The 22,149-nt window shown below is 39.2% G+C and overlaps 4 protein-coding genes across 4 annotated transcripts; 2 read left to right on the forward strand and 2 right to left on the reverse strand.

Annotated features, from left to right (window-relative positions):
• Positions 1-3,010: 3,010 nt before the first annotated feature.
• On the reverse strand, positions 3,011-8,079 carry LOC101306440. The gene is made up of 10 exons (XM_004301760.1): positions 7,996-8,079; positions 7,816-7,905; positions 7,618-7,722; positions 7,427-7,528; positions 7,257-7,341; positions 7,103-7,172; positions 6,959-7,003; positions 4,136-6,868; positions 3,792-4,008; positions 3,011-3,583 (listed from the first exon to the last, which is right to left on the reverse strand). Exons 1-10 carry the CDS (start codon positions 8,077-8,079, stop codon positions 3,011-3,013), a joined length of 4,104 nt encoding a protein of 1,367 aa, XP_004301808.1.
• Positions 8,080-8,303: 224 nt separating this feature from the next.
• On the forward strand, positions 8,304-9,710 carry LOC101303039 (transmembrane protein 205-like). The gene is made up of 3 exons (XM_004300416.1): positions 8,304-8,641; positions 8,726-8,945; positions 9,176-9,710. The coding sequence occupies exons 1-3, from the start codon at positions 8,436-8,438 to the stop codon at positions 9,389-9,391; spliced, it is 642 nt and encodes a 213-aa protein (XP_004300464.1). The 5' UTR covers positions 8,304-8,435; the 3' UTR covers positions 9,392-9,710.
• A 1,405-nt stretch (positions 9,711-11,115) lies between these two features.
• On the reverse strand, positions 11,116-14,755 carry LOC101303332. Its single transcript, XM_004300417.1, has 5 exons — positions 14,156-14,755; positions 13,045-13,557; positions 12,764-12,823; positions 12,178-12,594; positions 11,116-12,041 (listed from the first exon to the last, which is right to left on the reverse strand). The coding sequence occupies exons 1-5, from the start codon at positions 14,753-14,755 to the stop codon at positions 11,463-11,465; spliced, it is 2,169 nt and encodes a 722-aa protein (XP_004300465.1). The 3' UTR covers positions 11,116-11,462.
• A 3,971-nt stretch (positions 14,756-18,726) lies between these two features.
• LOC101303615 (transcription initiation factor TFIID subunit 13-like) lies at positions 18,727-21,652 on the forward strand. The gene is made up of 6 exons (XM_004300418.1): positions 18,727-18,866; positions 20,137-20,258; positions 20,392-20,429; positions 20,526-20,585; positions 20,673-20,747; positions 21,233-21,652. The coding sequence occupies exons 2-6, from the start codon at positions 20,150-20,152 to the stop codon at positions 21,374-21,376; spliced, it is 426 nt and encodes a 141-aa protein (XP_004300466.1). The 5' UTR covers positions 18,727-18,866; positions 20,137-20,149; the 3' UTR covers positions 21,377-21,652.
• The last annotated feature ends 497 nt before the right edge of the window (positions 21,653-22,149 follow it).

Consider the following 22,149-nt stretch of genomic DNA (forward strand, 5'->3'; position numbering starts at 1 on the left):
GACATCTATATATTCAATTGATCGATCTGGCTGAAAATCATTCATTTTGATTCGCTTTTATAATTAAAGGGGGATGTCCAGTACCATTTAACTAGTTTAAAGTTCGTTTGCTTTCCTTGCAAGTCATGAATTAATGTTGATATATCATGTTGAGATGAACCCTTTATTCCAGTGGATCGGTCTTGCCTAGCTTCTTTGGCCCACTCTATTCTTCTAAGCCACTCTTCAACTACATATATATGCCGAAATGAGACATATACCACCTTTTTTGTTTTATATGTAATTTACTGATTCAGGAATTAGTTCATATTCAATCATAAGTTCTGCAAAAATAAAATAAAAATGTTGGAATAATCAGAAATGTGTTTAGCCAACTGGTTGATAACTTGATATAATGATCTATTTATTGTTTCAAATTGATCGACATAATTATAGGGAGCGAATTCTACACACCAACGTATATTTGCATTGTTAATATGCAAGTTACAGTAATACGAATCGAAGATAGATTAAAGATGGGAAACCCTTAATCCCTTCCTCCCCTTCTCATTTTTGATCCGATCAAATTAAATGTCCATAATAATAGAAATTATTCGACATCAGATCTTTACCTCATGTGTTTGGAACAGTTAAATAATGTCACATGAATGACTGAATCAAATATTATATATAAGTTGCTTAATTCACTTATATCTTGATACGTAAATAGAAAAAATTTCAATAACTTATTAATTAGTTTTGAGCTAGTCGCTTAAAGTAATATTAGTTTGACGATGATGATGGACCCTAAATAGCGCACTATCATATGATTCATATCCTATTCACGTTTGTGAGTTCTCTAATTATACATCGATAATGTAAACTGCATCAGTGCATCCATCATGAATAATCATATTTCACTTGGATAAAACAAGTTTATCTTATGACATTTCGATAACTGCCACTGGTGGTTGGTTCTACAAAGTCCGGCCAGATCGAGAACGATGACCACTTGGAGTTGCTAAAGAGTTGATTATCTGTAATGAATATTCCTTGGTGCTGTAATTGCGGTCTTAATTACTTTGATCGATCTTAAATTCTTAATCTTGCATATGCTTTGTGTCTCCCATATTCCATAACAAAGCAGTCAAGGTGAATACCTGGTTAACTTTGCACAACATAATGACAAATTGGTTGGTGAAAACTAAAACATAGAATTGGATAGAAAAAATGTGAACCGAAGAACCCATGTCGTTAATAATAATGCAGTAATGCCTAATGCTTTGCTCTGTAATTGGCGCAAACTCCACATATATACCTTTTGGTTGATATGTATACATAGCTACATATGCATTTCATTATTATTAATTAGTTATGTTTGAGTTTGATCTGAAACGTAATTACTAGGTGCTTGGCCAGAGCTGGAAGGGTGTACGTTCACTACGCTGTATGGTAACAGATATGTAATTTAAAGTAGTAGTGCGTGAGTACTACTCATTGTTTAATTGTATACAGAAATTGGATGTATGGGCAATATATATTGCAATTGGCGTGGGGAGGAAGGAAGTGGGATTAAAACATGCCTGGATCGAGCTCGATCGCACCTCACCTCCATATCGATCTATACCTTGTGCAAATTAAGTAGTGTAAGAGAGCTAGGTAGCCTGAGAAGAGACGCAGGCAATTGTAAATTGGTTTCCAGTTCCCCAATATATTATTTTAAAGTTTAAATATTTATGCGGTTACTTGCGGCGAAAGAAAGGTGGCGGCCGGGCTGCATTGCTTCTCAGGAGGGCATCATCATCATGCACTAATAAAGGTGGCTGGGCTGCGCTCTCGCTGCCTCCTCCTACCTTCTTTCTTTTCCCATATCAACTTCTCTCTACATGCTCCATCATTTCGACTCCATATCAACCATTTGTGACTTGTTGTGCTGCCGCTTATTCACATCATCCGTCTAGTCTAGTTATTATTCCGCTTTGTAGACTCGAAACAAGGCTACAAACGTTTGAGACTTTGAGATGAAAGAATGGAAGTAAGCTCAATGTCCTAATTTTGTATATACACTCTTTTGTGTAACTGTACAATCGTGCTTCAACAGTAAGCAGCTGTAACTTCTAAATTTTTGGTACAAGTTCAAGACCAAAGGACAATCTGTCTTTGACAAAGGACCAATGATTTACAGGTACTTTTCACTCCCAAGTGAGGCCCGATGCAAAAGCCTACCAAACAAAACGAGATGAAGTGGAATTTGATAAATATGTCAGACTTTAAGCTATCACATTTTAATCCGACAGTAGCAATTTCAAAATCTATATTTTAAGAAAGGCCTGAATCACGTCAAAGTGTAGCCAAATCAACAGGACTACCATAGGAAAACGGAAATCCCACCCCCTCTGTAGCAACTATAGAAAGAAAGAAAGAAATCAGACTCACAAACGTGGAATCGTGATGCCATCTTGGCTAAGACAGCAAATATCATATATCGACGACTTCCTAAAATGACTAAGCAAACAACTGGTCTTCCTAGGAGGGACTTGGCTTCGTTGGACACACAAACACACACACACACACACTTATTCATGCTATAACATGCAAATGAACAATTCAAAAGTCAGCTAGAGGGGCACTCACAATATGAATACAAACTTCGGCCAAAACGATCCTTAACTCGGGAGCTGTTATATTCATGCTACAACATGCAAATGAACAATTCAGAAGTCAGCTAGAGGGGCACTCAATTAAACCTCTAATCCGGTGAAAATGGTTAACCAACCTGAAACACAGTGAGAGCAGTGTTTGAAGTTCATGTACTATGCAGTAAGCACTCATCAATGCACACAAAAGACCAGAACTCTGGGGGAAAAAAAAGTAAAAATACAATTCTCATGGAAAATAAGCCACTTATAGCAAATGCAGTACAAAGGAGTCAAGGATACTTGCCCTTCCCATGTTCCTACATGACACATAATCCATTTTTGTACAAACATATAAACTCAACATACAGTAAATTACACATCTTTGGGGACAATCACTTGCTCTTACCCTTTTTTCTCTTCTTAGAGGGATTACTGGTGTTTTTGCTTTGGCTACAACACTTCGGACAAAACCAGTCACCCTCTGGAATATCTTCAAGTGGCGGACTGCAGCAGTCAATATGAGTACCAATCCCACAGCCAACAGACCCACTTTCGTTGCCACATATCAGCATCACCTCTCCTCTGTCACAAGATCCGCAAACCACACAGGGTATATCACTGCTACCAGAATCCTCCGTAGGTGTCTCCTCCTCTTCCTCCACCACAACCAAAACCTCTTCTGCCTTGCTCTGCAGACGGCCAAATGACTTTTCTGCCCAAGCATGAGTATTGTATAGCACATGTCTCTCAAGGGGGTATCCAGGCTTGCACACATACTCAACCAAGTAATCAGCTACAACACAGGGTATCTCATGTTTTAAAAACTCTTGCACCCACATATCAACACGTGGCATGCCTGGGCTAATGATGGCAAAGTCAACTCCCGAGTTAAGGAAGCGGGTGTAAGGAGGACAAGTTGCTAATATCGTCCCATCACCAGCCTTCACCACGCGCTTCAGAGTATCCTGTTTGTGTTCCAACAAGAGTATCTCAGATGACAAATGCATGCTCCAGTTAACAATTGCTTACTATGAATAGCCAGAAGAAAAATTACAGTATAAACTGCAGACAACAATGCTCCCAACCAAATAAGAAAAGAATTTGATGATGATATCTACTCTGAATGTGAATTTGATGCAGAAAAAAATGCAGACAATGACATAGAAAACATACCAGACGTGGTGCAATGCAGTCACCATATATAACAATGTGCATTCCATAAAAGGCACCATGACCTGTTCTCTCTTTCAACAGCCGCCACTTCCTTGGAGCCTCCAAATTGATTGTGCCATCTTCACTTAGGCCACTCTCGTACCATTCATAAGGTTCCTCAGCCACAAATTTTCCTGCCTGATTACTAGCTGCCAAATAATCACTCTTAAGAATCCACCTGCACAAAGGTATAATATATTAAGCATCTATTTGATGCAGCAGTTTAAGACTACAGAAATATACATCAAGTGACACCACACTTATCAAAATAAAGATACCACAGCTTTCAAAAATGTGGAACAAACCTTCCAGATGCTGCAGCAGCAAAAAACTTTTCTATCCTGCGAATTGGTTCTGGAATGATGAAATGTGTTGCCTGGTAAGACCAGTTATGGGAATCACGGCAGCACCTTCCTTTCAGGCGCTTGATAATTTTCTGAAACTCCTTCCTTTCCAACTGATGTCCACTCAAAATAAACCATTCAGGTTGAGTATTAACTCTGTCTGAAGCCTTCACCTCTTGTATTGAAGAATTCCGACTGATCTTCGCCAATTTTTGATTGATCTCCATTGGAGTAAAATTACATTTAACATGTGATTTTCCCGCCTGCTCATTGTCCTTGCTTATATTTTGATCTCCACAGGCAATTGGCCTGTTCTCCTTCAGCTCAGATGAGTCTTCTGGCTTACTTTTGTGTGCACTGCGGCGCTTAGATTCAAGTCCTTCATCTTCCATCCCTGTCCCCTCATTGTTCTCAGTCTCAGTTAATGCAGGAGAAGTGTTCAACTTGGTTCTACCCAAAGGACGCTTTTTCCCACTGTTCTTCTTTCCTTTAGCACCATCTCCTTTCGAGGTTGATTCAACCAGCATAGAAACTGACTCTCCTTGTTCATTTCCTTTTATATTTTCCACTGAGGCCGTTGCATCACCACGGACACAGGGCTCGGAGTAATTTATTATATCCTTGGAGACACCTTTCTCTGAATTCATTTTATCACTGACGGCCGGAACTGTCTTCAACTTAGTTTTGACCAAATGACCCTTTTTCCCACTGTTCTTCTTTCCTATAACACCATCTCCTTTTGAGGTTGATTCAACCTGCTCAGAAACTGTTTCTCCTTGTTCATTTTCTTGCATATTTCCTTCTGAGGCCATTGCATCACTATGGACACAGGGATCAGAGTGTTTTGATAAATCCTTAGAGACACCTTCATCCGAGATCATTTTATCAGTGACGGCAGGAACAGTCTTCAACTTAGTTTTACCCAAAGGATGCTTTCTCCCATTATTCTTCTTTCCTTTATCATCAACTCCTTTTGACGTTGATCCAAGCAGCACAGAAACTGTCTCTTGTTCATTTTCTAGCATATTTTCCCCTGAGGCCATTGCAGCACCGTGGACACACGGATCGGAGATATTTGATGTATGCTGCACCCCTTCTGATTTCTCTTCCATGACTACAGCAGCTTTAATCTCTGTCGTTTTTGCTTCACATACACTCTCCAATTCATGCTGATCTTCTTCCTCAGGAGCCTCAGTGTCATCATCCAGAGAGTCAATTTTGTTCTCAGAAACATCTCCAGACGGAGTAACATCTTTAACCTCTGCCATCTTCAATGCTTTTACATTAACATCTGGAGAAAGTAGATCATGCTTTATGGCAGAGGGGGATTTCTCCTGGTCTGCTGCATTTATATCACCAGTGGCAACATTTAAGGTGGCATCTTCATCCAAGTGAACAGAAAACTTTTGGTTTGCTGAAGTTAACTTGGGCCTAGAACCAAGAGTCTTCTTGGATAGCATCATCTTCCTATCAGATTTTATCAACACATCAGTTCCACCTTTATGCAAGTCCAAGTTAGCAAGGTCGTTGGACTTATTAGTCACTGACATTTTGTTTCTTGGAGACAAACCCTGAACGTCTTGTTGCTGATTTTGTGGTTCCACTGTTCCGCTCGCTATAGTTGTAGATTCTTCCACTGCCAAATCTCCAATTCCACGCTTGCTGGATATGGGGGACTTTCTTAACCTCTGGAATGATAGAGGAGATTTCTTGTTGACATTGCCATCTTGCCTGATCTCTGAGATCAGAGTCAGGGAGGAAGGCTCATCAGTTGTCAATGACTTCTCGGTAAGATTATATGACTTTGTTGGTGACACAACAGCACCTAAGGTTTCTGCGGCATTCAAACGAGTCATATTCTTATCCAGAGAGTTTTCATCATTTCTGTCAATAGTAGTCTTATATGAACCATCAATCAAAGATGCTGGTATTTCTTTAGCAGGTTTATCACTTGATGGACTTCTCACGATGCTTGACTCTGGATCATAACTCGTCTTCTGTATTTTGAAGCTCGCATAAGAATGATCTGGTGTCCTTTTTTGAGGCAATATACCACTTGACTCTGCTTCATTCTGTACATGATTTACTTTCAAGAGAGCTTCTGCACAATTAGAACCATTTTTTTCATTTTCTTCCGTCCTGAAAGAAGAAGAAGCAAAATCATCATTGACACTTAACTTGCGAATAGGCCCTTTAGAAGACCTACTTCCATAGCTTGATTTATCTCCCGAGTACAATGGAAGTGTGGATTTCCATGGTGATTGCCTGGAGTGGCTTAGTTTCCTATCAGAATGAGGGGCCGGCCTTTCAGCAGATCCAAAAGTAGATGCCATGTCATCTTTCATCTTAGAATCTGGAGTTGTGTGATGGAGATCATTATGTCCAACAAGCATGGCATCTTTAAATTTACATCCATCATGAGGGCTAGGAACCTTGGAAACGTGAACTTCAGAAAATCTTGAAGCTTGATCAAATTTATCTTCATTCTGTGAAATAGATTTCTCCAGAGAATTTTGGGGAACCATAGGGGCCTCTCCCTCTGACTTCGGAATGTGAAAAGGACCTGGAGAACCAGCCTGTATATTGTGGCAACTCTTACTCACGCTTCTCCCCACAGATTGCTTTATAGAGGTGTCTTCTGCCTCATCTTCAGAATCCCTAGCCTCAGCCCCCATTATCTCCAACTCATAGCCACTGTTGTTAGAGAATAAAAGCTCAGGACATACATTTACATGGCTACAGACAATAATTTACTTACTAAGATTCCACACACAACCATCTCACCTCTGGTTATAATTATCTTCCCGAAGAAGAACCCAATCCCTTAAGCTGAAATAATGCAACAAGGAGATTATATGGCTATTTTATTCTTATTTTAACATTCTTAGCGTTTCGAAATATCAGATAATGACCGAGACATGAACTTACCAATCTTCCAACCAGCGATGATTGACAATTTTGATCTGAGGAAGTTGTTTGGCAAGTCTATACTTCTCCCCTAAAGATGTAAACGAGTTTCGATTTTATATCAGTACTCAATTCCATGTATTTATTAAGAAGGACAATTAGGAAGAAATGATACCTTCAAATTTATAGCAAATGAGATGAGTGACTTTGCTTGCCACCAATGGTTTAGAAAATTGAGCACCCATTAAAGCAACCATTGTCTGACATAAGAAACATAATCAAAATGTAAACTGGGGATCTTATGTTGCAACTATGCATCGAAAAGGGCTTAAATCAGAAGCATACCATAATGTCATCTCTATCTTGTCCATGATATCCAGTCAAGCACATTAATAAATTCCTGGCACCAGGAATACCATTCAACTGTTTGAGAGGTCTGTATATAACCTGCACAAAACACAACAGTACGTAAATCCTGAATGGTCACTAACATTGCTTAGTCTCATAGGGAAATGAGTTGACATTGGGAAACTCACAGAAGCGGCATCAAGGGGCATTGCAACATCATAACTATGATGAACCCACAAAGCGGTGACAACCGTTTTGCCTTCCTTTCGAGCAGCAACGCAAACAGGATGATCCTAAACACAACACAATGGTGTAGAGAGTTGAGTACATTCTAACTGAAGCAATTAAGAATGGAAAAGTGAAGCAAAGCAGTGTTAGAGGCTTACATAGGTAATCCTATCCACAATGATGTGAGTGCAATTCGGGGAATAGATACCAACATCGACCCCACCGTGATCTACCAGCTTAGATCGAACCTACGCCCATTCAATTCACACAAAACAAATAAACCCAACAAAGATTTCAAATTTCTCAAAAATAGAAAATCAGGGGAAGTGGATGATTACCTGGCGTTCGTTGATGGGATCGAAACCCAGGAGAACGAAACGGACGCCCAGAAAAGTTTGGGGCGGCGGAGCACGGCTGTCCATGGTCGGATGTGGGTTTCAGTCCGAGAGCGTTTATCGCCTAAAGCCTCAAACTTGTTGGGGAAGACTGACTCTGTGACACTAAAACTGAATATTAAAATAGAAAAAATTAGGGTTTTGCTGAAATAGGGAGGGAAATTATCTTTTTCGTTTTTTGATTTTTGTGCAGTGGCGGGACGACTAACTTTCACGCTTGTTTACACGTGGACCATCATCTTCCGTATGTGTCGCTTGACCCGACCCGGAGGCTCATAAACCCGAACAATTGGATTAGACGAGTGTGAAGTCCACACCTACCCTCGCTTAAAGCTTGAAGAGTCTTTGATCGACTGCTAAGAATTTGTTGAGAATTTTGAGGGATGGGTTGGCTGACAAGATCCCTAGCAGCTGTGGCTTTCTTGGCCATCGGAGTTATTTTCTCGCCGGAGACTTTCGGATCGAAATCGGACGGTCCGAAGTCGCCGGCACTCTCCACCTACCTGAAGCTGGCTCATCTGCTCAGCTTCGCCACCGCGTTCGGCGCCGCTCTCTGGGTCACCTTCATCGGCGGCATCATCATGTTCAAGTATGTTTCTTTTTCTTTCTTCGATTTTTTTGGGGTGAAATTCAGAATTTGGGGGATTTGAATTGTGGTTGGTATTGGAATTAGGAATCTCCCGAGGCATCAGTTCGGTAATCTGCAGAGCAAGATGTTTCCGGCTTATTTCACCATGGTGGGGATTTGCTGTGCCATTTCAGTAGCTTCGTTCGGGTATTTGCATCCATGGAGCTCTTCCACTGTGGCAGACAAGTACCAGCTCGGCTTTTTGATCTCTTCCTTGGCCTTCAATCTCACCAATTTGTTCGTCTTCACACCCATGACTATTGAGGTAACCAACTCTCTTTCCCCCTTGGTTCTACACTTCATTTAGTCTTTTGTCTTAATGAAATTACAATCTGTATATGGATGATTCAATTTAATTGGACTGTTTTGTACTTTTGTTTCTGCTGATGCTAATGTTTTGGTTTAATAATGTAACTAGACCATTCCCCCTGGTCCCATCGTTTTGGCTCTTGTATTACTGTGTTAATGTATGTCATGATTGTTATTGTGTTGCAGATGATGAAGCAGAGGCATAAGATAGAGAAGGAACAGAACATTGGGGAAGAAGTTGGATGGTCCAAGAATGTGCAAGTTGCAAAGGTGAACCCGAAACTAGCAGCCATGAATAAGAAGTTCGGGATGATTCACGGGCTATCTTCTCTCGCCAATATTATGGCCTTTGGCAGCCTTGCCATGCACACATGGTACTTGGCAGGTAAACTTGATCTGTAATTCATAGACAGAACCCAAGTTCCCCTTCATTTGGGGATGGGGGAATGAAATGTTCTGGTCTCTTGTTGAACTATGGATTCTGTCCGTCAAACAAGGGCCTAATGTCTTATTCTCTGCTTGAATGTTATGTGTACAAGACTACACTTTTATCATGCTCATAATTTCATAAGACTTGATCATCGGATGTATGACTTCTAAATGAAGATGATTTACTCCTGTTGTTCTTCCCTTGCATGTCTCATTCAAAACAAAGCTTTTTCTGCAATGAAAATCAATGAATGTATAATATTAAGATTTCAGAGGTTGTGCTTTTCTATTTGCCTAATGTCTACAAAAGACTAGATTTCAGTAATTAATGGATTGAAGGATGGGGAAGTGTAATTATTTCTAGTTTAGTACTCGATGTTGCTGATGTTGCTGAAGGTTCGATTGCACTTGCTTAGTCAATCACTTTCGTGCTTTTAATTTGGTATCTGGCCAGGAACCTCGTAGTAATGTTTTCCTTGAGTCTGATACTGCAATGTTACAAGATATCATTACATCTCAGTAGACAGACAATAATCCAGTTCGTAACTCTGGCTGTATCATAAAACTACTGCAGTGTGATACTTTGTCATAAGTCAGTAAGTGAGCTGAGTATTTGAACGCAAGAAAGGGCCTCTTCCAGGTCCTCGTCCAGGTTGAAACACTCTGATTTTCATATTACTCAAGCTTGTAAGTTGTTTCTGCAGATGTTGTATTTGAGTACTTCAGAATCAGTTTCTATAATTTAAGATTCCATTTTCTCTAAAATTACTATCCACACACTTCTAGTTTACACGTTTAAAACACAAAAGAAAGTGTGAATATCGATTTTAATTTGATCACACAAGTTCAAAAATTTGAAAGGGAAAGGATAAACCGATTGACCAGACAAAGCTCATTGTAGTTTATGCAGAATATGATGGGAATAGGGCAATTGAGGGGTACGAGACAACCAAATAAATAAATGTGGTTTAGGGTTGATTGCTTAGCAAAGTACTTCTGTTTCGCGTTTGTTATTGTTCATTGATATGAGAAGGAGCTAACATGAAACAGAACCCTTCATCATCATGCTGTCGAATTAAACTTAAAACGTGCAAGTATCGAATACAACTTGTTTCGAGCCAGACTTCACGACAGTGATGTTTTGTTTGTCCACCACACTCGCCATACGAAACTATAGTATAGGAGGATGGTGTCTGCCCGGTTCCGTGTTGGATGGATAGGCATTACGCTTGTGTCAAGCAGAACATGCCAACAGCTCCGCCCAACCATTTTAGACCAGCGACGCCTATTTTGTCTCCTTGAGTCCTTTCTTTCTCCAGTCTCCCTTGTTCTTGTTTTGTGATTTCTCGCCCTCAATTTGGAAATCTGAAATACAATGTGCTCAGTTCAACGCTCATCAACCCTGGTCATGATTCATATTTCGGTAAATCCTAAGCAACCAAATCAAAACATGTCAAGAAATGTTGCTTATACATGGCGTCACGAATAACGCATTTGCTAAACTGATGAATTAAGGATGTCTTTGTCTACACTAATTTGGAAGCATTTTATGCATGACTTGATTATTGAAACACCGATTGATGTGTGCCTTGTAACGTCGCCCGCACAAATTGTAAGTCATGATAATGGTATTGGTGCGCACGCAAGGGCAAGGCTTCACCTTCAATTCCATTTCCACATTGACAATGCTTTTGCATTTTGATAACCAACACAGACCAATTTCATTACAACTCGTAGTCCATACTTCATTCCAAAACAAGGAAAGACAAGTTTGGATCATCTCTGAGTGCAAGTAATATATTCCATTGATGCCTCTATTGTGGCCGCTTCACATATTGTTTCTACGTTTACAAAATCTTAGAGAAGAAACCTTCCATCCTTTCATACTAACTTTTTCCTTCTTCAGGAAAAGAAAAAAGAAAGAAAGAAAAAAAAAAGCAATGAATAAAGAATTGTCTGTCTCCAGCAATGTGCCACCACCGGTCTAACTATGTACCAAAAACAAACAGAAACATTGTTCATTTATGCACCAACCTTGTGCTGATCAGGGGAAACCAATCACGCTATATGCCCCCAAGAGTATGAGTCGTGCTGGTACCAAAAGCACCACAAACAAATGCATGTGCTGTGATGCAACCAGTCTACTGAACCGTTTCAAGGACTCTTTCCCACTTTGTAACATGCCAGAAAAATTGACCTGGTACTGGCCCTGCTTCATTGTCGCAAAAGGCCTTCCCACAATGATTCCAAGATCCACACCCCGGGATGAGACGAGGGGCCACCAAACCTTGCGCCTCTGCTGTCTTCTGGCCTTCCTAATATGGTTAAGCTCTTGTCGAATCACTCCACGAACAGATTTGAAGTAAGAGTTCATGTCATGATCTCTTTGAATGCATCCTTCTGAACCATATGCAGACCGATCACTTAAGATTTCAAGTGGATGTGGTGAGTTTAAGAATACCAACTTTGCTGCATGCAGCAGCTTCTCTGCGTCATTGGCATCTGACAAAGCACCACTTAGAACATATAAACCACTGCCTGAAGGTAGAAGATGATGGTTTGGGGAGAATTTCTCATCTGGTTGAAGAATCCACAGCTCACCCATTGGAGAATAAAGTAGCTTCTGTTACAGATAGATATAGATTTGGCTAAGATAAACTAACACTGGGGGAACAGATGATAAAGAATACAATGTAGTGTTTTATAATCTGACACTGATACTGATGCTTTTTTCTCAAAAGCAAAAGTAAAAAGGTTACCTGATTATTAAGGCAGGGATGATTCCGGAAGTTCCCATTTAAAGCTTTGAGAAGCTCTGCCACATGATTAGGATAATTGCAAGAGAATGCCCGGGGTACAATGTCTCTGTGCAATGTAATTGCCTGGATATGACTCCGTGCTAATCCAAGTTTGCGAAGCAGTTGATCACCTCCACACATGATGGATGGTGAACCAAAAGTTATAACAGGAAGTAAAGAAGAGATCAGCACTTCACCCCGTATAAGCAGCATGAGGTTTATTAGTAGTGCTAAACTTCCACCTAATGAGTGCCCAGTAAAACGGAAGGTTGCTTTGTCACCACGAGATTTGAGGTGACCCTGAACTTCAGGTAACACCTGCTCATAAATCCCTTTTGCAGCCTCGTATATGCCTCTATGTACAAGTACATCCAGTCCCTGGAAATAACATATGCATTACATTTAATACTCATAAAATCCATCTATTAACAACTAAGTACCAACATCTGGTTAGTTTCAATCATCTCTAACAGTCTGAATAAATACAACAGTAGAAAAGATAGAAGAAAGATGGAAAAAGAATTGTAACAAATATTAAACAATATACCTCGAACTGAATGGGCTCAAAAAGTAGATTTGCTTGCCAGGATGCCAGAGATTCAGACCCCTGAAAATGAAAATGGGTAAGTTGAATTCATAGAAGCTAACAAATGTTAAGAAGTAAACTGCACAGATTGTTTTCCTTTGGTCATTACCTAAATGGAAGACAAGCTATCTAATTTAAACCACACTGATTTGGCATTATTTTGAGTGTGAATAGAAAGAAAGCACTCAGACCTTCGAGGGATTAATTATAAATATTTGTATAAAGAGAACAAGTCTCATTACCTGAATGACCAAGAATCTGGTGGCACTTTGATCATCATCACATATGAACCAGTCGCATGGGGATGAGTGTGTTGAGTTTAAATCGTCTGCAACAGCCTGCTTTACTTCTTCTTTTGCAGCAACCACAGAAGTTACTGAGTCCGTGGTTGCCATTAAAGAAGCCATGTCTGAGTTTATCATATTAACAACGTTGTCTCTTCCTCTGCTTTCTTCTGGTGAATCTTGATCAGTCTCATCCTTTGAGGATTTGAATGGAAGTATACTCCTTGTATGGGAATGCAGATAGGAAGCTGCAGAGGCTGCAATATGATAAGCAGCAGAGGGACTTATTCTGTAACCATTGTTCTTCTGCTCCTTCCCTTCCTCGTCATCTTCCATTTCTTCCTTTATGGTGCCTTCGGTATCTTCAATTGGAGGTGACTCTTGATGTTTCTCAATTTTGGCAGCAAGTTCCTTCTTTTCTATTGAAGAAGTAACAAACCGCAGAGCATAACGTCTCAAGAGATTTTGTGGCTGAATGTAAAATAAATCCAGTTTAGGTTTTGTATATGTAAAGTTTCGTAGAAAGTCTAATGATGAACTGGATATAGGAGATACCGAGATAGTTTACAACACAGAGCCAAATGATATTCAAAAATAATATTATATCATAAGATAACACCAATGCAAAATACAGAATACTAATATGTTCAAGTCAGGAAGGAATGGAACCACACCAAACTAACAGAAGACTAAACAATCCCTAACAGCTATAGACAACTCATATCTATACAACTTAAAGGAATGAAATTCATAATTTACCACCTTAAAAGACATTCCATAGATCAGAATCCAAACTTTATAAATCTCTAATTTGATTTCCCAAAAAGAAGAGAAAGATTGTTGAAAAGTTATTGGAGATACTGCATCCAAAATCAGAACTTTACAAAAGATGTAACTCCAAGCTGGAAATCAAAGAGAGAAAGAGAGATTTTGACCAATTAGTCAGGAGATCAAATCCCAAATATCTTAAATTGCAGGATGATCGCAGAAAAGCACAACACTTTGATATCCCTACGGGGTTTCCTCATAGAACATCGACATTATAACAAATGAAATGATCATTGCGTACCTGGATTTTGGGAATGGAGTAAGCCAAGTTGCCCAAATACGACATCTGAGCATATAACCTGGCTTCGGCCAACGAAACCTTCCGAAGCAATCTGGAAAACGAATCTCTATCAAACTCAACCTGCTCCTGTTGATGATCCTCCTGTTGCTCAATTCTACAGCAATCACACTCGTCCTCGTCGTCATTTTCGTCATCATCACCATTTCTGTCATTTTCGTCATTATTATCTTCTGCGACTTGGTCTGCCTTGCCTCCTCCTCCTCCTCCTCCCCAGAGAGACCTGACGTGCAAAATCTTCAAAACCCAGTTCCCACTACGTGTTTGGGATTGGGATTCCTCCTCCTCCTCCTCCTCATGGGCCAATGGAACGGCGTCGTCCAGAGGCAGCCCGTTGTAGGTAGGACTAGTAGGAGCGGGTGCTCTTCGGGCGCCGGGCCAGAGGGATTTCAAAGGGTAGTAATTGAAGGAGAACCTGGAAAAGGGCTTGTCGAGGGTGGACCTGCCCAGCGCGCTCACCTGAGACGACGGGCTTGTACGGACGTCGACGGCTGTGATCGTCGGAGCTATTCCCGTCGTGGTTTTCAAACAAAGACTATCCATCGTTCTTCCAATTACCTTTCTGTGCTAGACCTTAATATAGGAGGAGCAGAGGGGATTTTGGTTGAGGGAGTATAAATTAAGTAAACGGCCTAGACCTTAAAATACAATGAAATTGTTGTTAACCTAGCTAGCTAGCTAGGTGTACAAGATACAACAAATGCGTATGTTTGAATCGGGTCGTCTGTGTTTCTATTCTGGCGGTCTGGTACGGTGTACAAATAGATGAAGAAGTTACCAGGAAGGAGAGACCGTGCTGTGTTTAAACTTTGAAGACAGAAGACAGAAGACAGAAAGAAATAAAAAGGAGGTGGGAGGTGGGGCGGCCTAGCGGCACATGCTCTCTGCCTCTCTCTCTCTCTCTCTCTCTCTCTCTCTCTCTCTCCTTCGAAGTTTTTTTCTAGTTTGTTCCCAAAACTGCTCACCAACTTCAGGAATCACACTTTTTAACCTGTTAAAACTAAAATATCTAAAACCCTCTTCTCTTCTTGAAACGGCGTCGTCCGCGTGACTACGTAATGTACTGTGATGAAGAGTCACAGCTTTCACCCAATTTCATACGACAGCGCGTGGTGGACCCAGGACTCTCTGTCTCGCTGTCTACGACTGAATTTTATTTTCTTCCGAAAGTTTTGCTAGACGCGCCACGTCATTGGATGCACATCCCCAGTCAGCTAGCCAAAATAGTAATATCCAATCTCGTGGGTGACGTGTCCCTAAAGCTCCCCTCTCTTTGTACGTGTCTCCTACGTAGTCCGGTAGAGTACATCCCGTACTCGCTTCTCTAGTTTAACACCTGTCTCATGCTCTGTCCTCCGATTTAAATTTTTTTAATAATATTTTAATTTAAGAAGTAAAGAGGACGAAACAAATAAAAGTAATTTTAGAAAAGCTACTTGGTGCGGCAATGGTAGCTCTCAAAAATTTCGGGTGTGGAGTGAGGAACCAACCTGTATATTTTTAACCATTTTGAGTCTTATTTTAGATGTAGATAAAATTAATGTTTGTATTTTTGTATTATTATATGTAGATCTAATAAATTTCAAAAAAAAAAATTTACTTTTCCAATTTTTGATATTTTTTCCCGGATATCTCTAATATATCTCAAATATATCAAATATCTTTTTCTTTTTTTTAAATACCGATAGATACACTGATACTGATATTTTAATCTTTTAGTGTGAAATTAACAGTAATAGGTTTAGCAATGTATCTAGTGTTAACCGTTGTCGGGTTCGGGAGCAAGCACATGTGGTTAGTTTAATTTTTCTTGGATACTCATGAATTACGGTATGAATACTCACATGTACTATGTCGACGCTAGCAGTATAGAGAATTCTTGATAAATGAAGAGATAAATTCACTTAAGTTTTTGGAAACTAATAAGTCAATCAAGTTGAGGAATAGCATGCTCGGGGAGGGGGTGGGAATGGGATGATAATCATGATATGGTTTATCAATGCCACTAAGAGAAATTTAATTTCCAAAATCTTATGTTCTATTAAGAGTATAAATTTTAGAAAAGTATCACTCTACGTACCGTGGATATATAATATTCATATTTTATTAAGTTTCGTAGCAATGAAATTATTTATAGAAAAGGCGAAGATGAAAGGGAGACAAAGACCGAAGCCTCTCGTAGAAAAATAAGATACCAACTTGATTAAATTCGTAAGATAGAAACTTGCAACTGATCTTTAGGTACTTACTATATAATGAAACATAGTAAATTTATAGGTGTATCTCATTAAGTTATACGTACAAAGAGATGTATGCGCCAAAACTTACCTGCACATCAACTACTTAATTTTCTTCTAGCTATATATATAGGTGAGTAAAAATACATCCCTTTTAAAAAGTCGAGCACAAACTTTAGAGTTAACCTCTAATCACTCATAATTCAAGTCTCAACAAACTCGAGCAATTGCCTTAATCATTGACAACTTTAATGCCGGAATCGATCAAGAAATATCAAGACAAGAAGAAAATCGACCATGAAATACTCATTGACAGAGTTACTTGAAGACCAAAGAGTGTCATGGCACTCAAAACACCCATTGTTCATCATCCTTACGAAGTAAAAGCATCACATGCAACCTCCAACTTCTAAACCTTTTTACCAATCACCATTAGTGAACCATCATATTTCATGAAGGCCGGCCCTCGGCGAGAGGTAGGACCATTTGAGGTTGGGTATAATTGGATGGACAAAGATAGCTTTGGTTGTAAACTTGAAAACTAGCAGTTAGAGGTTGGGAGGAGAGGGGAGGGTGTATCAGCTAAACTATATCGACCTGGTGATTAAATTGAGTGTTGTCTAACGGGACCAATCGCTTAATATATTTGTGGTAAACTGCTGTCTGTATAGGTAGGAATTTCATCGATCAATCTAAATGACCAAAGGGCAGGTGGGAGTTGGACCAAAGTGTAGAACAAAATCTAGAAAATAATTAAATTTGATGTTCCAGCTTGACATCTAACTTGAGGTGGGGGGTGATCGTTGGGGGAATTGAAATTATTGGGCGGACAATGGTTTCAGAGAATAACATGGTTACTGATGTCTTGGCTAAGAATAGCATTGTTCATGATCTAGGTCTTAACATTTTCGGGGAAGTTCCTATTCATGCTGCTCAGGCTCTTCTAGGTGATCTTGCTACTAAAGCTTGAAAGACTGGATTGTTCTAGCGTTTAGTTTGCGTTTTCTTTTTGTTTGGGCATTTTAGGTCCATTATATAACAAAAAGAAAGTAATTTACTTGGGGGAGTTTATCGGTCTTGGCTGCGCCGTCGGTGCATTTCCTTCCGGTCCGGGCTTCTCCGATGTCGTGTCTCTCCTGTAGTCCCAACAACGCTGCGTTTTCGAAGTGAATGAAGCTTGAAGTCCTCCACCTCGCGCATGCGCCTCATGCCCGCCACATTTTCAATTTCTCTACTTAGCAGTGCCGACCCAATCTTCCACCGGAGTGCCCTAACTCTAACCAGATCTACTCAATTTTTTTATTCCATTTCTCTTAACCTTTGCCGTTTTGATTTCATTTCTCTATCTCTTTATCATGCTTGCCCAACTTTTCTTTTTGTTTGTATGTTCAGGGATTACGGTGATAGTCTGGATTTTTCATAATTCTAAGAAGTTTCAATCTTTTCAGAAAGTGGGTGGTCATGCGGCTGAGTTTAACGGTGGCTGAGTTTCGCCAGCGGTCGTAAAACAAGAACGGTTAAGGCAGTTGCTTACGTATGAGCAGTCGGTTACGAGTTTGACATTGGAGGCGATTTTTTTGGACGGTTCCTCCGGGTTTTTTCAAGTATTCAGTAGTTACTGGTTGCTGATTGATTTTTCCAAGTCAAGTTGTGACTTTTGGGTTGGAAGGCTAATTTGGGCATGATCCAGTTTGGTCATCAAGCTATTATGCTTCAAGCACAGTTTAGTTGGTGGTACTTTTCCTCTGTTCGGATTTTTTTTTTTTCCATAGGGTTTTATTCAAACAAAGTTTTAGCGAGACCACCTTTTTTATGTTTGAGAAGAAGTGAAGAAATGTTTCCACTTCTTCCATTTTTGGTTATAGGTAATTCACCTGCTTGGCATGCTTGGTTAGACAACGCACCTCGTGTTTTGTAGGAATGCGCTTTTGTTTCTTTTACCATCATGCTCGTTGGTGAACCCTTTGGGTTATCGTGTGTATATTACTTGAGATGTTTCTATTCCAACAAAAAGAATGAAAATTCTTGCATGCATGACGTGTATTTACATGACACAATCTTAACCGTTCATCATATGTTTGACCACCATATTTTTATATTATTTTTTTTAATTCTGATCATCCATGTATGTATGTGAAGATATACGCTGTGTACTGAACATACTTAAAAAAAAAGGTTTAATTATCAAATATAAACCAAGATTCTGCTTTAGAAGAGGGGAAAACGGGATTGGATTGGGCCGATTTAAAAGTTAACCTGTAGGACGAAGTTGTTGTAGAGGCCCGTTATGCGATGAAGATAAAAGAAGAAGGGTTAGTATAAACTGGGTATAAAATACGGCGAGTTTGAAAACCAAAAGCGCAGATCAAAACTTGCCTTGCGTCTTCGTCTTCGTCGATCCAACTCGAACCAAACCGGTAAGCCATAGGGATTGTTGATTTCTGAAATCCGTGCCTGTTTGAGCAACTATGGATTGCAATTTTTGTTTCGGTTTAATTTTAGGTTTTCTGTTGAGCTTTCTTATTAACGGAATCACAGAGATGGCTGTATAGTTTCGAAAATTTCGATGGGTTTCTTAATTTTCAGATTATCAACTCTGCTCAGGAGTTGAGATGAAATCAATTCCAAATTTTATTTTATTTATTTATTTTTTTTGAGAAAGAGAAATATACCTTGATCTTTTCTACTATGCTTTGCTGAAATTTGTGTAATCGAAAAGGTTTGAGGTTTCAAATTCTCTTTGGCCACTGATATGTGTGAATAGGAGAGTGAATATTCTAGTTTTGACACCGGAAATCCCAGACGTGCTCTACAAATAGTGCTCACTACTTGGAGCAGTCTGTTTTTCTTGATCTTGAATATGCCTTTCATTCTGTATTTTCTTTGACAATCTAATCGACCCCTCTCCCCCTAAAAATAAAAATAAAATTGCCCTCGTTTACTGTTTTTGAAATAACAACCAAGAATTTATTAGAATCATCTTCACATATTTGACACGACACTTGCAGAGTCTCATAGCTGTTGTTGAGTAGAGGTGTTTGATCCGATCTTGCATTCTTAATCTTTTGATTAGTTTTGGTTCCACATATTTCCACCAAATTCCACCAAATTAATGACAGAAACCTCATGCCTAATTGGACTTTAGAATTGGAAATCTTCAAAGACTACGTACCCATGTGAATCCTGCTTTCCCGTTTTTTAATGGCTAGTTTTATCGTAAATCATTTCTAAATTTGACAAAATTGTGGTGTTGCATGAGTTTATTACTAATATACTTGACCCATGGACATGTTTGTTATGCTTTTGCAAATAGCAAACCTAGTAAAACGCAGATTTGATTTGATTATATAGCAGTGCCAAGCCTTGTGAAACAGACAAGTTGATTGATTCCCTTTTGTTTTTTTTTTTTTTNTTTTTTTTCTTTTTTCAAACTCATGAACCAGTACGTCAAAATCCTCTCCATCTCTCTCTTTCTAGTCCCTAACTAGGTTAGGGCAACTTCTTTGGCTTACCGACTTTACTGTGATGTCTTCGGTGCTCGTATGTCTGTATCTGTCTGTGCGTTTAGGATGGGTGAAATAACAACCAAGAATTTATAAGAATCATCTTCCGAAAAAGTAAGATAAACTTTGGTTGCTATCGAAATAATTATTACTGTTAGAGAATTTGAGGTAGTGTTTTGGACAGATTGTATCATTCGATGAGCAAGTCTTCCGCAGGCGAAGGTTCATCTTCAAAAGTGAAAGCTGGATCCTCACAGCTAGCAGAAACTTCATTTAAGCGTAAACGTGGAGTCTTCCAAAAAGAATGTTAGTAATTAACTAATGGCCTTTATGCTTGCCTCCTGTTTTAACCATTATGTGCTATCTGAGCATTTTTCATTTGATTGAATTACATAATTGCCTGTAATTTTCTTATGGTTTTTGGTTAAATCTTTTGCAGTGCAGCACATGATGTATGGTTTTGGAGATGATCCCAATGTATGTGGCTTCTATGTTGAACGCTGAAATTTTACTCTGTTCTCACCTTGTATTTGACTTTTTTGAATGTACTGACTACATATCTGTTGCTGGCAGCCTCTTCCAGAGAGTGTGGCTCTCATGGAGGACATAGTGGTTGAATACATTACAGATTTGGTAAGTACACTTGAGCTAGTTGATCTATAATAGGCTAAATATGGTAAGGTATTGTTATATAAAACCCAAGTATGAAACTTTCTGCAGGTACATAAAGCCCAAGATACTGGATCAAATAGGGGAAAGCTATCAGTGGAGGATTTTCTCTACCTAATCCGCAAGGTATGTGTATATATCCTAATCCATGAGAAACTTGCATGCTACTTGTATTCTACATTTGGATCTAAAATTGATTTCTTTTAGTGCCAACTAGTTCAGTAGGGTATATACAATGCTCAGCTAGGAAAATCCTTACAAGAAAAAGGTACTTTAGTTGGACTATACCATATTCTGAACATCGAAGATGATAATAATGAGGCAAGTCTAATGATTAAAACAGTACAGGCTAATTGATTGTCACCAATATCAATTGTTGGATTGTCTGAAGACTTTAGAGTCTGTTTTCTTGATATCTGGACACAAGTGCTTGAAAATTCCTATGTCCATGATCATTAACGAAAGATAGTCTCTGGTTTAGGATCCTCTTTAGCAGCTGCACTTTACTATAACATGTTGCCTGTTTTATATCCGGTTTCGATCTTACGGTTATATCTTCACGGATAACCACTTAACCAGTAAGAAAAAGACTAACACAACTACTTCTTCAGGATTCTCCAAAACTTAACCGCTGTAAAGAATTGCTGTCTATGAATGAAGAGCTAAAACAAGCAAGGAAGGCTTTTGAGACAGATGAAGAGAACCTGAGGAAAGCTTTTGAGGCAGATGATGATAAACTGGGATCAACAGAATAATTCTAACTGATTGGTATCTATCTTAGGGGCTGATATTTTTCAGTACATTGTATGTTTTGTTGAAAGAGTTCTGAATATGATGTCCAAACTTGATTCCGTACTTGTACACATTGGGTTTGATCCCTACTGCATTATTGTGTTGCTGAAAGTATTTTCAAAAGTTCAAAACCCGGTTCTTTACTTTAGAAAAGAATGTTTGTTTTGGTGTTGTTTACTGGTGTTTGATTGTTTAAAAAACATAAGGCCGGCAAAATATGATTTTGGACCTTTTCTTTACCCTGTTATTTTCTTTCCGATCAACCTTTAAAACAAACACACCACACTATTGAAAACCCCATTTGGCGAGTTTACACTTCCACACCCCTCTGTACAACTCCAATTACCACAACGGGATCAATGCTCCCTTTCCTACTTATTGTGGTGCTTTCATTTACAGTTTTACACTTCCACACCCCTCATTTGTTTCTCACCATCTCCCTGCTTGCCTCAATGCTGGCAAATTGGTATTGAAGTTAAAAATAATCAATAGTGAAAAAACTCAGCTATCAAATTAATCGGAACCTCTGCTCTAATATTATTGTGATACAAAATAGATAAATGTGCCAAACATAAATGCTCTATACTCTTGCCACCTAGAGGCTACTATTGGCGAGTTTGAACACAGTTTATTTTACCCCTCAAAACTTCATCTCCTCCAAGCCTCTCCCTTTCTCTGTAAATCGCCTCAGAAACACTGATCAAGTTTTCTTTCTTCATATCATACCCATTATCAT

Source organism: Fragaria vesca, linkage group LG5 (assembly GCF_000184155.1).
Source record: "Fragaria vesca subsp. vesca linkage group LG5, FraVesHawaii_1.0, whole genome shotgun sequence".
In the NCBI taxonomy this organism is placed as follows: Eukaryota; Viridiplantae; Streptophyta; class Magnoliopsida; order Rosales; family Rosaceae; genus Fragaria; species Fragaria vesca.

Coding starts and splice junctions, on each gene's coding strand:
- LOC101306440 (XM_004301760.1), bottom strand. CDS start 8,079: ATGGACAGCCGTGCTCCGCCGCCCCAAACTTTTCTGGGCGTCCGTTTC. Junction 7,906..7,995: donor ATCCCATCAACGAACGCCAG/GTAATCATCCAC, acceptor GAATGGGCGTAG/GTTCGATCTAAGCTGGTAGA. Junction 7,342..7,426: donor AAGATAGAGATGACATTATG/GTATGCTTCTGA, acceptor TTCTTATGTCAG/ACAATGGTTGCTTTAATGGG.
- LOC101303039 (XM_004300416.1), top strand. CDS start 8,436: ATGGGTTGGCTGACAAGATCCCTAGCAGCTGTGGCTTTCTTGGCCATC. Junction 8,642..8,725: donor GGCGGCATCATCATGTTCAA/GTATGTTTCTTT, acceptor TATTGGAATTAG/GAATCTCCCGAGGCATCAGT. Junction 8,946..9,175: donor TCACACCCATGACTATTGAG/GTAACCAACTCT, acceptor ATTGTGTTGCAG/ATGATGAAGCAGAGGCATAA.
- LOC101303332 (XM_004300417.1), bottom strand. CDS start 14,755: ATGGATAGTCTTTGTTTGAAAACCACGACGGGAATAGCTCCGACGATC. Junction 12,824..13,044: donor CCAGATTCTTGGTCATTCAG/GTAATGAGACTT, acceptor TTTCATTTTCAG/GGGTCTGAATCTCTGGCATC. Junction 12,595..12,763: donor TTGAGCCCATTCAGTTCGAG/GTATATTGTTTA, acceptor TGTTATTTCCAG/GGACTGGATGTACTTGTACA.
- LOC101303615 (XM_004300418.1), top strand. CDS start 20,150: ATGAGCAAGTCTTCCGCAGGCGAAGGTTCATCTTCAAAAGTGAAAGCT. Junction 20,259..20,391: donor TGGAGTCTTCCAAAAAGAAT/GTTAGTAATTAA, acceptor AATCTTTTGCAG/TGCAGCACATGATGTATGGT. Junction 20,586..20,672: donor TTGAATACATTACAGATTTG/GTAAGTACACTT, acceptor AACTTTCTGCAG/GTACATAAAGCCCAAGATAC.